The sequence below is a fragment of the Neomonachus schauinslandi genome, chromosome 5 (assembly GCF_002201575.2).
Source record: "Neomonachus schauinslandi chromosome 5, ASM220157v2, whole genome shotgun sequence".
NCBI lineage: Eukaryota > Metazoa > Chordata > Mammalia > Carnivora > Phocidae > Neomonachus > Neomonachus schauinslandi.
In genome coordinates, this window is record NC_058407.1 from 788,035 (window position 1) to 802,997 (window position 14,963).

General features: G+C 53.2%; 2 protein-coding genes across 2 annotated transcripts in view; one reads left to right on the top strand and one right to left on the bottom strand.

Annotated features, from left to right (window-relative positions):
* Positions 1-7,437, bottom strand: part of MOV10L1 (Mov10 like RISC complex RNA helicase 1) — a 66,195-nt gene extending 58,758 nt beyond the window's left edge. Inside the window, exons 1-2 of the mRNA XM_044915751.1 lie at positions 7,341-7,437; positions 5,715-5,899 (exon numbers count right to left, since the gene is read on the bottom strand). Of these exons, the coding sequence (XP_044771686.1) occupies positions 5,715-5,899; positions 7,341-7,437 (282 nt within the window). The remainder of the gene's footprint in view (positions 1-5,714; positions 5,900-7,340) is intronic.
* Positions 7,438-11,065: 3,628 nt separating this feature from the next.
* The window catches only part of MLC1 (modulator of VRAC current 1), a 20,594-nt gene continuing 16,696 nt past the window's right edge, over positions 11,066-14,963 (top strand). Inside the window, exons 1-4 of the mRNA XM_044915760.1 lie at positions 11,066-11,076; positions 11,278-11,646; positions 12,961-13,050; positions 14,082-14,135. Of these exons, the coding sequence (XP_044771695.1) occupies positions 11,467-11,646; positions 12,961-13,050; positions 14,082-14,135 (324 nt within the window). The 5' untranslated portion in view covers positions 11,066-11,076; positions 11,278-11,466. The remainder of the gene's footprint in view (positions 11,077-11,277; positions 11,647-12,960; positions 13,051-14,081; positions 14,136-14,963) is intronic.

The following is a 14,963-nucleotide window of genomic DNA, read 5'->3' on the forward strand; positions in this document are numbered from 1 at the left end:
AAAATATAGGAGGCACCTGGGTGGCACAGTAAGTTGAGTGTCCAACTCTTGGTTTTGGCTCAGGTCTGATCTCTGGGTTGTGGCATTGAGCCCTGCATTGGGTTCCACGCTGGGCATGGAGCCTACTTGAGATTCCCTCTCTCCCTCTCCCTCTGCCCCTCTTGCTCATGCTCTCATTCTCTCGCTCTAAAATAAATAAATCTTGGGGCACCTGGGTGGCTCAGTCGTTAAGCGTCTGCCTTCGGCTCAGGTCATGATCCCAGGGTCCTGGGATCGAGCCCCGCATCGGGCTCCCTGCTCTGCAGGAAGCCTGCTTCTCCCTCTCCCACTCCCCCTGCCTGTGCTCCTCTCTCTCACTGTGTCTCTCTCTGTCAAATAAATAAATAAAATCTTAAAAAAAAAAAAACTTAAAAAAATAAATAAAAATACAAAACAAAGTTATATTGATAATGGAACATAAACATTAAAATTCTTGGAAATAAACAAGAAATTTGCAGAACCTAAGTAAAGAAAGCTACTGAGCTGTAAAAAGAACATAAAGGAGAGCTTAAATAATTGGATAAATTGTAGTTGGAGAAGTCTATATATGATCCACATGTTGCTTAGCCTAAATGGATCCACAAACTCAGTGCTGTCCAAAGCGATTCTAAGCTGAGTAGGAGAAGCAAAAGAATGACTCTAATGTTCATCCAGAATAATCAGAGAGTGGGAGAATTCCATCCACACCGAGGAGGGAAACCTGCCTACCACCCATGGATGAGACAGTGCCACGAGGGCCCACACATAGGCATCAGGACCAAGGGGGCCCCATGCACATGGGGTTCTGGTGTGTGATAAAGGGACATTCCTGATCAGAAGGAAAAAAAGTGAAATGACTGGTCAGCTACTGAAAAAGAAATGTCTGGTTCCCTCTTTCAGTCTGTATAGCATACAAATTCCAGGCAGATTAAACATTTAAATGTCAAGGGCACCTGGGTGGCTCAGTTGGTTAAGCGACTGCCTTTGGCTCAGGTCATGATCCTGGAGTCCTGGGATCGAGTCCCGCATCGGGCTCCCTGTTCAGCAGGGAGTCTGCTTCTCCCTCTGACCCTCCCCCCTCTCATGCTCTCTCTATCTCATTCTCTCTCTCAAATAAATAAATAAAATCTTTAAAAAAATATATTTAAATGTCAAGAAACAATTTTCAGAGGAAAACCTGAGTGCATATGTCTGAGTGGAAGAAGCCTCTTTAAGGATTCTTAGAGGCCAAAGCCACATGGAAAAGACAGACACATTTAACTGCATAAAACAAAACTTTAAAAAAACTTTTTTAAAAAAAAAAGTTAAAACATAATCCTGGGGGAGATATCTACAACCCTTTCATATAATAATTTTCCTTAAAAAGCTCTAATTTCCCAAAAAGACAAGTATGTCCACTCTTCCCACTTTTATTTGATATAGTACTGGAAGTCCTAGCCACAGCAATTAGATAACATACAGAAATAAAAAACATCCAAATTGGTCAGGAAGAAGTAAAACTTACCACATGCAGATGGCATGATACTGTATACAGAAAACCCTGAAGGCTCCACCAAAACCTACCAGAACTGATACATGAATTCAGTAAAGTCGCAGGATACTTATCAATGTACAGACATCTGTTGCATTCTATACACGAATAATGAAGCTGCAGATAGTGAAATTAAGAAAACAATCCCATTTACAATTGTACCAAAAACAATAAAATACTTAGGAATAAACTTAAGCAAAAGGTGAAAGACCTGCATTCTGAAAACGCTAAAACACGGATGAAAGAAACTCAAGATGCTGCAAAGAAATGGAAAGACATTCCATGCTCGTGGACTGGAAGAAACATATTGTTAAAACATCTATACTATTCAAAGCAACCTACAGATTTAATGCAATCCCTCTCAAAATACCAACAGCATTTTTCACAGAACTAGAACAATCCTAAAACTTGTATGGAGCCACAAAAGACCTCGACTAGCCAAAGCAATCCTGAAAAGGAAAAACAAAACTGGAGGCATCACAATTCCAGACTTCAAGTTATATTACAAAGTGGTAGTAATTACAACAGTATAGTCCAGACACAAAGATCAAGGGAATAGGATAAAAAACCCAGAAATAAATCCACAATTATATGGTCAGTTAATCTTCGACAAAGGAATGAATATCCAATGGGAAACAGGCAGTCTCTTCAACAAATGGTGTTGGGAAAACTGGACAGCAACATGTAAAGGAATGAAACTGGACCACGTTCTTACACCACACACAAAGTAAACTCAAAATGGATGAAAGACCTAAATGTGAGGCCTGAAACCATAAAAATCTTAGAAGAGAACACAGGCAGTAATGTGACGTCACCCATAACAACATCTTTCTAGATGTCTCCTGAGGCAAGGGAAACAAAAGCAAAAATAAACTATTGGAACTTCATCAAAATAAAAATCTTCTGCACAGCAAAGGAAACAGTCAATGAAACTAAAAAGTAACATACTGAATGGGAGAAGATATTTGTAAATGACATAAAGGCTCTGATAAAGGGTTACTATCCAAAATGCATAAAGAATTGGTAAAACTCAACACTCAAAAAATAAATAATCTGATTAAAAATGGGCAGAAGACATGAATAGACATTTCTCCCAAAACGACATCCAGATGATCAACAGACACATGAAAAGAATTCAACATCACTCATCATCAGGGAAATGCAAATCAAAACCACAATAAGATACCACCTCACACCTGTCACATTGGCTAAAATCAAAAAGTCAGGAAACGACAGGTGTTGGTGAGTATGTGGAGGAAGCGGAACCCTCCCGCACTGTTGGTGGGAATGCAAACTGGTGCAGCCGCTCTGGAAAACAGTATGGAGGTTCCTCAAAAAGTTAAAATTGGGGGCACCTGCGTGGCTCAGTTGGTTAGGCGTCTGCCTTTGGCTCCGGTCATGATCCCAGGGTCCTGGGATGGAGCCCCGCATCGGGCTCCCTGCTCAGCGGGGAGCCTGCTTCTCCCTGCTGCTTGCCCTACTTGCGCGCACGCACTCTCTTTCTCTGTCAAATAAATAAAGAAAATCTTAAAAAAAAATAAAAGAAACTGGACCCTTATCTTAAAAAAAGTTAAAAATAGAACTATGCTATGATCCAGTAATCAAAACACAAAACACAAAAAGACTAATTCAAAGGATACAAAGATAGGATACAGCCTATCTTTACAGCAGCATCATTTATAATAGCCAAATTATGGAAGCAGTCCATGTGTCCATCAACAGATGAATGGATAAAGAAGAGGTGGTACAGGGCGCCTGGGTGGCTCAGTCGTTAAGCGTCTGCCTTCGGCTCAGGTCATGATCCCAGGGTCCTGGGATTGAGTCCCACATCGGGCTCCCTGCTCGGCAGGAAGCCTGCTTCTCCCTCTCCCACTCCCCCTGCTTGTGTTCCTGCTCTCGCTATCTCTGTCAAATAAATAAATAAAATCTTAAAAAAAAAAAAAGAGGTGGTATATATACATACAATGGAATATTACTCAGCCATCAAAAAGAACAAAATCTTGCCATTTGCCATGACATGGATGGAACTAGAGAATATTATGCTAAACGAAATAGTCAGAGAAAGACAAATACCACATGATTACACCCATATGTGGAATTTAAGAAACAAAACAAATGAGCAAAGGGCGAAAAAAGGAGAAACAAACCAAGAAACAGACTTGTAACTACACAGAACAAACTGATGGTCACCAGAGGGGAGATGGGTGGGGGGATGGGTGAAAAAGGTGATGGTGATTAAGTTTAAAAAAACATTTAAAAAAAAAATGAAAACGACATTTCACAGAGAAATTTTAAACCCTCGTAGTGTCCCTCCTAAAAGACCAGCAAGTCAAGAATGGGGAGAGGGAGAGATGAAGCCTGGACAGGCTGACATGGTGAGATCATGCCTGAAAAAGAAGCTATGCAGAGGAGAATTTTCCCCAAAGAAAAAGTTCTTAATTATTATATTTCTAACAGCTTATGGCGGATTGTGGTGATGGCTGCAGAACTCTGAATATATTAAAACACTGAATTGTATACCTCATATGGGTGAACTGTATAGTATGTAGATTATATATCAATAAAACTTTTTGAAGATTTTATTTATTTATTTGAGAGACAGAGAGACATACAGACAGCCAGCGGGGAGGGGCATAGGGAGAGGGAGAAGCAGACTCCCCGCTGAGCCGGGAGCCCCAATGCGGACTGGATCCCAGGACCCTGGGATCTTTTTTTTTTTTTTTTTTAAGATTTTATTTATTTATTTGAGACAGAGAGCACATGAGAGGGGGGAGGGTCAGAGGGAGGAGCAGACTCCCTGCAGAGCAGGGAGCCCGATGCGGGACTCGATCCAGGGACTCCAGGATCATGACCTGAGCCGAAGGCAGTCGCTTAACCAACTGAGCCACCCAGGCGCCCCAGGACCCTGGGATCTTGACCTGAGCTGAAGGCAGATGCTTAACTGACTGAGCCACCCATGTGCCCCTGTCCCAATAAAACTCTTAACAAAAAGGAAAAAAGCTCTAATTTCCCTAATATAGAAACTTTAATTTAAAAAAACTTTAAACAAAAAAAGTATAAAGCATATGAAAATAACTCCTAGAAAAAATGTGAAAATTAATCTACTTTAAGGCTTAAGTGCAAATTAAAATTATGAAGTCACTTTTCACTTATTAGATTGGCAAAGATTTCAGAGATTGATAACATCCACATCTTTGCCAACTTTGGGTAACAGGCAGTCTCTCATCTTGCTCCTGGGAGTATAAATTAATTTGTACATTATTAAAGGATAATCTGATAACCATTGAAATGTTAAATGTGCATATACTTTGACTAACAATTCCACTTCTAAGACTTCTAGCACAAAAAATACTATTTTTAAATGAACACAACTGCTGAATAGAATCTACTAATTATCTTTGCTAACTGCATTACAAGGGTCCACTCTTTCTGCCACCTTGGAGCCTGTGGAGTCTGCTGGAACAGGACTCCTAAAACGACAAGTATGTTTGGAAGGCTGTGGTCTAGGCCATTTTTGTTGGCTATAAGCGGGGTCTCTGGAACCAGAGGAGGACACAGCTCTTCTTAAAATTGGAGGTTATGCTCAGATGAAACTGAATTCCATCTAGGCAGAAGATGCGCTTCTTTGTGCAAAGCAAAGAACAACACAGTGACTCCTGGTGGCAAACTGAACAAAATCAGAGTAATCTGGGGTAAAGTAACTTGTGCTCCTGGAAACAGAGATATGGTTTGTGCCAAATTCTGAAGCAACCTTCCTGCTAAAGCCACTGGCCACAGAATCCGTGTGATGCTATGGCCCTCAAGGATTTAAACTTACTGAAAAATACGTAAGGGTGTAGATTTGTTCTCTTCTAAAAAAAAAAAAGGGGGTCCAATGGTTATAATTTTTAACAATTTTTTGAAATACTAGAATAAAAATGTTAAGCATTCTTTGCCATGACATAAAATTACAGACAAGCTTTACATTCTGAATTATAAATTTCTATGTTGTTTGAACAATATACAATAACCGCCATTGATTTTTTAAGACAGAAACCATTATGAAAAAAAAAAGCAGCCCCGGGCAGGTACATTCCACTCTGCCTTGCCCATGTTGTCTCTGAGAGGTTAACTAAACACGAAGCCCCACCATGAAGAGAGACTTCGCAAACCACTCAGGCCTTACCCTAATTGCTTTCAGTCCATTTGACACTTTATCTTCTTGCACAACGGCAATAACTTCCTGTCCGACACTGAGAAGCACTTTGGTGGTCACAGCTTCGTTAGAGAAGTAGATCAAATCATCAATCATGCCATAATCGCTGCAGTACCTTGTCACGACACCCTGGACAGTTTTCAACTTGGTGTCACCTGAGATGCATCAACAAAGAGATCATACAGACCTTAAAAGCAAAGCAAGCCTACATTACAGAGAAAGGTGGAGTACAGGAGGGTCCAGGTGGTTTGGAGCCCTCTGAGCTGGAAAACCCTCCCGGGGCGGGGAGAGTCTTCAGAAAGTAGGGTTTGTGAGGCAGGTGGCCCAGGTTCCTCTAAGGAGTACGGTGGTGGACTCGGGAGCCAGACTACCTGGGTTTGAATCCCAGCTCTTCTATGCTACTTGTGCATCTCTGGGCTAGGTCCCAAACCACCAACGACTCTGCGCTTGTTCTCTGTTGTGAAACAGAGACCGTCACAGTCTCTACCCAAGGGGGCTGTCTGGGGAAACGAGTCCAAGGCACGGGCTAGGGTGCAAATTTATACTGGCATCTGGGAGCCGCGACTACGAGCTGTCATCACTCCTATGACCTTCCTTCGTCACCAAGAACATCAGCAATGGTGTCAGGAGATTCTGTATTACCTCACCAAGCAAGGCGCTGGAAGAGATGCCAGGCTTGGCAGTCAAGTCTGGCCTACAGGCCGGGCAAGCCCTCCTCGGAGCAGTGACTGTCCCCACCACCGGCCCCCGCAGCAGCCAGTGCTCTCTGGGTCCCCAGCGCACCTTGGCTGCTCCTTCCACTGCCTTCACCGGAATGCAAATGCAGCCCGGAGCTGAGCTCAAGCTGCTTCTGAAAGCCCGCATCTAACAGGCAAGACCCAGACTGACGCCAGACCGGCTCCAGGCTACAAGGCCGGCCCTGGAGGCGTCAGCAAGTCTGGATACAGACGGCTCTTAGCATGCCGCCTGCCACAGGCCAACTGCACTTCCGCCACTTCTGGCCTCTCGTGGAGACTCCTTTCCTCAGAGCCTAGAGAAAACCACGAGAGACTCCCCCCCGAACTCAATCCTCACGAGGAGGAGGAACCGTGCTCCTCTGCGCTCAAACACAACCTCACCCCGGGAGAAGCACGGCTGAGCCAGGCGGGCTGGCCGATCCAGAGCCTCCTCGACGCGGAACCGCAAGTCACAGCGAGGACGTGCGGACACATCTTGCCCGTCGCCGGCCGCACACGCAGGCTCCGAGCCAGGCGCACTGACCGGGACACAAGCGTGCTAGTCAGGCACGGTGCTCTCACCGAGCTAACACAGGCCTTTTCTAACCGCAGGCTCCACGCCGCGCGGGGAGCCGAACACGGGGCCCGATCCCACGACCCTGAGGTCAGCACCCGAGTGGACAGCGAGTCGGTGCTTAACCGACGGCGCCCCCGCGGAAGGCCTCTTCAAGTCAGGCCGGGAAGGGAGCCCGTCCGGGGCGGGGCGCGCGCCCGGGGCGTCCCACAGCCGGCCGTGCGCGCCGGCCGCCTTCCCTCCCCGCCCGCCCCGGGCCCCGGCGTGCGGACACGGGCTGCAGCGCGGCCCCGCCCCGCGAGGCACCTTCCGCGAGCTCGGACCGCGGCGGCCCTGCGTCCTCGTTGGGGCCGTCCGCTCTCCTCCAGAAGAACGCAACCAGCTTGGTCGCGAGTCGCAGCATGGCCCGGCCGCCGCCCAGACTCCGCACCGCCCGCCGCCTGCGGGTGTCCGCACGCGGCCACGCGGTTCCCGCCGCCCTTGGCCAATGGGGTCGGCGCGCCCGCGCCTGCGCCCGTGCTTCGCAGCCTCGGCCAATGGGGTCGGCGCGTTCGCGCCTGCGCCTGCGCCTCACACCCTCGGCCAATGGGCTCGCCGCACGCGCCGCGGCCGTTAGCAGCTGCTAGCTGGCGGTTGGCGACCGTTAGCATGCCGCCCAATGAGGCGAGGTGCCGGTGGGCGAGAGGTCGTGCTGGGCACCTGGTGTCGCGCTGTGGGTGGAGCCTCGTGCGGGCGGGCGTCCTGTGTCCGTCGGTGCGTCGCCCGGCCGTGCGCTGGGAGGAGCGCGGTGAGGGGGTTCCGCTCTGCTCAGGGAGCTCCTGTCATGTCCGCGGTGGCATTTGTGCACTGACCGAGACGCCCAGCTGTCCCTGGCGTATCCCTGGTCCCCGCCTGCGGCCTGCGGGGCCCGCCGTGCGGATCGTCGGGCGCAGATCCCCCTCCGCCGCCGCCGCCTCCTGCGTGCCCTAGCTGGGATTCTATGCATCTTTTCGAAAACTACCTCTTTTCATTGATTTTTGTCTCTTATTTTTTCCTGCCTTTAATCCTGTTGTTGAACTCGTGCTTTCCTAACTCCTTAAGCTGAGAATGAGATGAGTTCGCTCGAGCTCGCGTCCGGCTGCACCCTGTACGACCGCCCGGGCTGGGATTTCCGTTGTCACTCCGGTGGCGCACGGATTTTCTCCATTTTGCACGGACGGGGAATAAACTCGTACATATTGGGGGATTTCCGGGATTTTGTGCTAATTCCTAATTGGATTTCGTCCTGGTTGGAGAATGCAATGTGGACGAGCCCTCCCATCCGCCTCTGTGTCTGGAGCTGCTCCAGATGGACCCCGCGGCTCCCCCCCGTTCTGTCAGCCCGGGGTCCCCGGGTCGGTGTGACCCACCCTGACCTTCAGTAGATCAGCCTGGGGGCCCCGGGGTCGGTGTGACCCACCCTGACCTTTAGTAGATTAGCCCGGGGCTCCCCGGGGTCAGTGTGACCCGCGTGCTGTCCTTCAGTAGATCAGCCTGGGGACCCCGGGGTCAGTGTGACTCACACTGACCTTTAGTAGATCAGCCCGGGGCTCCCCGGGGTCAGTGTGACCCGTGTGCTGTCCTTCAGTAGATCAGCCCGGGGCTCCCCGGGGTCAGTGTGACCCGTGTGCTGTCCTTCAGTAGATCAGCCCGGGGCTCCCCGGGGTCGGTGTGACCTGTGTGCTGTCCTTCAGATCAGCCTGGGGGCCCCGGGTGTGTGTGTGTGTGTGACCTGTGTGCTGTCCTTTTAGTAGGTCCGAGGGCAGCCTGAGCGTCGCTCGTCCATCCATGCCATGTTGTTATGATTCCCCTTGGAGAGCTGTGAAGGTCGTCCTTCCCCAACATCTCAGAAGCCTGACGAAGTCCACATCTCAGACCAGCACTGGGAATGCATCCCAGAGTGGGAAGGTCCCAGTGTTTTCCCAGGTTGGGGAGGAAATAGGTACCCAAGGCAGAGGCTGTTGGCCCCGGTTGCACTTCCTGCCAGGGTGCCAAGGAGAGGCTTGGACAACAAGGGTGGTTTGCAGCAGGAGTGTCCACTCCATGAGACCGTCCCCTGTATCCATCAGCCCTGCATTCTGGGCACTTCAACTCGGCTCTTCAGCTGGCCCATGTGGATGCCCAACAGACCTGTCCACCTTGGCCTCAGAAGCAAACCGCAGCCTCCTCTGTGTCGGCTGAGACACACTGCACCTGCACTGCTCACACTGGACTCCTGACCCTCTCGCCCCACGTCATCCTCACTGCACATTGCGTGGGCACTTCCAACGGCTTACCACCTCTGGGCTCCCCTGCCATCCTGGCCAACGGCCTGCTCTGTACCCAGCGGCCGGACGCTCCTGTGCCAGAACCTTCCGGAGGGTCCGCCTCGGAGTCTGTGTTGTGTCCACAGCGGGCGGAGCCAAGGCTGTGTTCACGGCCACAGGGGCCTCGTCCCTCACGGGATGGCTACGCCCATTGTCCTCCAGCCTGGCCACCTCAGGACCTTTGCACCTGTGGCACCTCTGTTCAGCTCTCTGTGAGACCCCTCTCCTGGTGTTGCGCGTGTCTGCTCAAAACGCCTGCTTCTCATTGAGGCTGCCCTGACTCACCGACTTACTTCCCGGCACAGAGCACACAAACTCCGGTGCACCCATTAGCACATAAACTCTGCGTGGGAAGGACTGGTCTGCACTCTGTAAACATTTGCTGAATAGCAGTGAAGATGTTAAAACATGAGTGGGATCTCAGCAGGCAGAAAACGGAGGAAGGGCATTTTAGGAACAATAGTTGGTGGGAGAAAACAGGATTTGTTTTGCAAACTGGTATTGCCAACAGAAACAAGGAAGCACTTCTCCAGGGCCTGTGACTCCAGAGCCTCGGGGGGTTTGCTCCACCATCTCTGATTGGAGGCAGCCTGTTTGTATTTCTTCTTGTAGAACAGCCTTGGGAAGGCGTGGCAATGGTGAAATCTGCTTGACTTTCTCTTCAGACGAAAACACGAAGGGTTCAAGCTGGTCAGACCGATTCCTACTAATTCAGTTATTCAGAAGACAGTCAGTAAGGGGCACCTGGGTGGCGCAGTTGGTTAAGCGTCCGACTCTTGGTTTCGGCTCAGGTCATGATCTCAGGGTCGTGGGATCGAGCCCTGCATCGGGCTCCAATAAGAAGAGGAGATTCGCTCTCCTTCTCCCTCTGCCCCTCCCTCCATCTCTCGCCAAAAAACAGTCAGTGAAGAAGTTTGGGAGGTTTTTCCATCTGTTCAAAACCCCTTCTTGACTTCCCAGGTTGTGGTTTGTGAGAATTCTCATCTCTGCTTGGTGGAGAAACTAAGACAACAGAGTTCGTTATTCAAAACCGATGCCTTGCTTAAGCTTTATGTGGATTTGCAGTTTGAGGAGCTGCTCGTTCAGAATGCTTGGATTCGAGCCATCTTGTGGCTTCCATGTGCACAAAGACTCCGTCGCCGTAACCGTCAGGGCGCCAGTGTCTCCGGGCCAAGTATGCTCCCGTCCTTTGTCTTTGCTCAGGGAGCAGAACTAAGAGGCCCCGCAGGAGTGCCGGGCTGTCCACGGGAACCAGTGAGGCCCAGTTCCGAGCGGGTCAAGGGCCACGCGGGCCGCGCGGAATGTGCAAGTGCGTGTGCGCCCTCCTGAAGGGGGTCTTCCTCTGGGGCCCCAGAGCAGGGGGTCAGCCGCGGAGAGGGTGTATTACAAGGTCGTGAATAAGAAGCTGCTTGTTCCAAGCGCCCCCCGCCCCCGGTTCTGAGCTGGGGAGGGACGCTGCTCTGCCGTGAGGCCCGCCAGACCGAGACGGGCCGCCCTGCGCGGCACCGAGCGGAGCTGGGCCGGGGCGGGGGCGCCCGCGCTTACACAACCACCCCAGAAACTCTGGGCCTCATTGAAATTCGGGAAGCGGCGCTCCTCGCCCGGCCCCAGGGCGGCTCTGCCCGGCTTTGTTCCTCTCAGAAGAGCCGCGGCTGGAAGCCCAAAGCCGGCCGAGCCCGAGTAGCCCAGACGCCGGCGCTCGGGCCGCCGCCGCCGAGGTAAGCGCGCGGGCTTCACCGCCGGCGTGTGCGCCGCTTGCGCTCTGGGGCTCCGTTCGCACCCGGAGCGGCTTAGCGTGCTCGGATCCGAGCCGGCGCGGGACCGGGAGCGAGGCGCCGGGGGCCGCGTCGCCCAGGCGCTGACGGCTGCTCGGCTCTGTGTGCCTGGGAGAGGACTCGGGTGCTTCTTGTTTCCTTCAGGTTCGCTGCATTTGGTACGGATGGTATTTCGATTTCTGAAAACAACTGCCTTTAACGAGACTCGTCTCGGAGTGGTCCCAAATGAACGATTACTTCATTGCCGGCGCGTAAGTGGCAGCCGAGGGGACCCAGAGCCGCAGCTGTTGCTGTCCCGGGGCCTCTGATGCCAGTGTCTACGGCCCGAGCGCCATGACGCGGGATGAGCAGTGCGGGGAGGAGCTCGGCTACGACGGGATGCCCACCCTGGAGCGGGGCAGGCCGGAGGCCGGGAGCTACGCCCCGGACGCCAAGCCCAACGACCTTCAGCTGACCACGAGGCTGCCCCCGTGCCTCAGCCACAGGACGTGGGTCCTCTCCGTGTTGATGGGGGTGAGTAGCTCCTGGCCAGGACCAGGGAGGCATCGTCCGCGGCGAGCCGTCCCCTGGGAATCCACGCGGCCTGGGAGAGCGCGGCTCCGGGGCTGCCGCTGCTTCTGGGGAGCCTCGGGGGTGCTCCTGTGTTTACTTGGCGCGTGTGCTCGGGATTCAGCTCAGGAGTCTCTACCGCAGCCTCGGGGCTCCTCCGTGTTCCACCAGGCTTGGGACTGCCCAGGACCCATGCTGCCCCTCTGCGGGGTCATGGGTTGTGCCCCTGGGGGTCTGGAGTTGCGCTGCACAGATGGGAGGAGGGGCTGTGCCCTGAGGGCAGGCCTCTGGCAGACTGGAGAGTGGGTCAGGGTCTCCGAGGCGGGAAGCCGGGGCCGCAGCCGGAGGAAGCCCCGGAGCCGAGGACGCAGGCTTGGGGTCGGGGACCTTTCCCTTCAGACGTGCTTGGGTGGGCACCTGACCACTGAAGGAGTCATTTCGGCCCGAGAGCAGGCTCACCTGGGGCTGGGCCACTGGACACACCTCTCTCTAGGCCGGACCCCAGGGCTCTGTGTGGCCAGGGCTGAAGCTAGGATCCAGGTAGGGCCCTCCCTCCACACTGGGCTTCCCCTGAGCTGTGACCCCGTCCCACTGAGACTGGAACCCCCAGCGGCCCGGGGTGCAGAGGAAGCCCCTCCTCCCGGCCCCCGGGCCCTGGACTCTGTGCACTGGCCACAGCCACCGGTGGCCAAGGCGCGTAATGCTGCTCATCCCCGCCTCACGTAGGTGTGTCTCGTGGTCTCCCTTGTTCCCCAGGCCCCCGGCCCCTGTGCTCCCATCACAGGGGGGCACACACGACCCCCGGCCCAGACCCAGAGCCTCGCCCTCGACAGTGTTCCCACGTCCCAGGCCTGACGTGAGGCCTGGGTGCCCCTCACAGCCGGGAGGCCCTCGGCCCTGCAGTCATTTCCCGGCCGTCCGCTTGGATTAGCTCTGCAGAGAGCACAGGACGGAGTTGTCTCCCAGCCTCCGAGCCTGGCCCTGAGGGTGGGGATGCTAAGGCTCCTGAAATTGCACGTGTTGAGGTGAGGGTGTGTTCTGGGGAGAAGCGCCATTTCTTGCTTGAACTTTCCACAGAGGCCTCTCCCTCCCTCCCCCAAATACATGTGGAGGCCCTTAGTCTGACCCTGCGGGGGAAAGAGTGGGGGGAGTCAGGTGTGGTGGGATCTCGGCGTCCACGTTGGCATCGTTCTGTTACGTGGTAGTCAGAGGACTCGTCGAGCGCCTGATGTCCCGGCATGCCCGAGTGGTCACCTGAACTGTGTTGCTGTTTTGCAGAGCTGTCTGCTTGTGACTTCAGGGTTTTCGCTCTATTTGGGAAATGTGTTTCCCTCGGAAATGGACTACTTACGCTGTGCCGCGGGGTCGGTAAGCATCGCTCCTCGGTCGCACCTTTCAGTACCGGGACTTGAGGTTGTGCATTTGAGTTCTTTGCTCTGAGATTTGTGTGTTGCTATCACTTGCTGACTTTAGTTTCAGGTGAGATTTGATGCACGTCTGAGTCTCCCGCCACAGACTCCCGGGTGGGAAACGGCCCTTGAGTTTCCAGCAGCTGCGTGCTGCCTGTGAGCTGGCAGGGCGCCTGGTCTCTGCTCCCTTAGGACAAAGCTCCTTGAAAGAATTTGACCCATCCCCTGCTGTTCTCTCTGGAGCCTTCTAGGTGGCCCTTTGTCACCACTGGAGTGGCCCTTCTTGGGGGTCCCAGTGATGTCTGGCCCAGATGCTCCCGGGCAGCACTGACCTAGGCTGGACATTTCAGCAAAATCCTTGGTGGTGCCCTTCACCCTCCAAGTGACAGGCCGGGGAGACAAGCCACGTGCCCCACCGGTTCCCGTCCACCCTTGCAGGCTCTGTCCCCATAGCTCGAGGGGTCTGTGGGGGTCCTGGTGCCCGCAGGGGCGACACCTGGCACGGCCCACAATGCCCAGGCTGGTGCCCTTCCCTCCACCTCCCCACTGCCCTGACACCCCATGCTTGCCCTCACTCTTGCCTTCTTCCTCGTCCTCCACTTCTGTGGGGATCAACTGCAGGGTCTCCAACAAGAACCTCCTCGGGGCTCTGGGACTCCAGAACATTTCCACTTATTCACACACAGATGCGTTTCCCTCTTGGGGTAATTCTCAAGCTAAGACAAACTCACTCTTATGCAGTCGGTAGAGGCGACAGTCCGGCTCTAAGTGCGTTCAGCCCGTTTCATCTTTTCAGAAAAATTAAACTTTTTCCAGAATAAATCATTTTGAAAGGCATGAGACCTTCCATTGCTGGCAGCAGCCCTGTGCCTGCTGGCGGGCGGCCCTCGTTTGGCCAGCAGGTCTTGGGTCATTCCAGAAGCGTAAGCACTGCAGGTAGGGACGCCAGGTGGCTCGCCGCTGGCTCACGGAGCTCTGGTTTCCTTTCAGTGCCTTCCCTCAGCAATCGTGAGCTTCGCTGTTTCACGGAGAAACATCAGTGCGGTGAGTCCCGGCCTCCGTGCAGTCTCTGCAGGTGTGGGGGCCGCAGCACGGCTATGGGGGAGCCTCCAAGGGCAGGATGAGCCAGGCCATGGGCTGGGGAAGCAGGCCAGGCCGCTGCGGGGCTGACGGGCACCCACCCGTGCGTGCGTGTGCGCGTGTGCACGTGTGAGCGCATGTATGTGCACGTACATGTGTGCGTGTGTGCATGCATGTGGGTGAGTGTGTATGTGCATGGACATGTGCGTGCATGGACATGTGTGTGAGAGCGTGTATGTACACGTGCGTGCACACCTGTGCATGTGTGAGTGTGTGCATGTACATGTGTGCGTGTGCATGTACATGTGTGCGTGTGCATGTGAGTGTGTGCATGTACATGTGCATGTGAGTGTGTGCATGTACACGTGTGCATGTGTGTATGTGCATGCACATGTGTGCGCGCGTGAATGTGTGTATGTGCATGTGTGCGCGTGTGCATGTGTGAGTGTGTATGTGCACGTACATGTGTCGCATATGCGTGTGTGTGCGCATGTACACGTGTGCGCATGTGCACTGTGCATGTGTGAGTGTGTATGTGCATGTACACGTGTGCGAGTGTGCATGTGTGAGTGCATGTATGTGTATGTACATGTGTGCGTGTGTAGGTACATATGTGCGCATGTGTGTATGTGCATGTGTGCGCGTGCACGTGTGCATGTGCGCGCATGTGCATGTGTGAGTGTGCATGTACATGTGCGCGCATACATGTGTGAGTGTGTGCGTGTACATGTGCACGTGCGTGCATGTGTGTGCATGTACACGTGTGCACGTGTGAGTGTGTATGTGCATGTA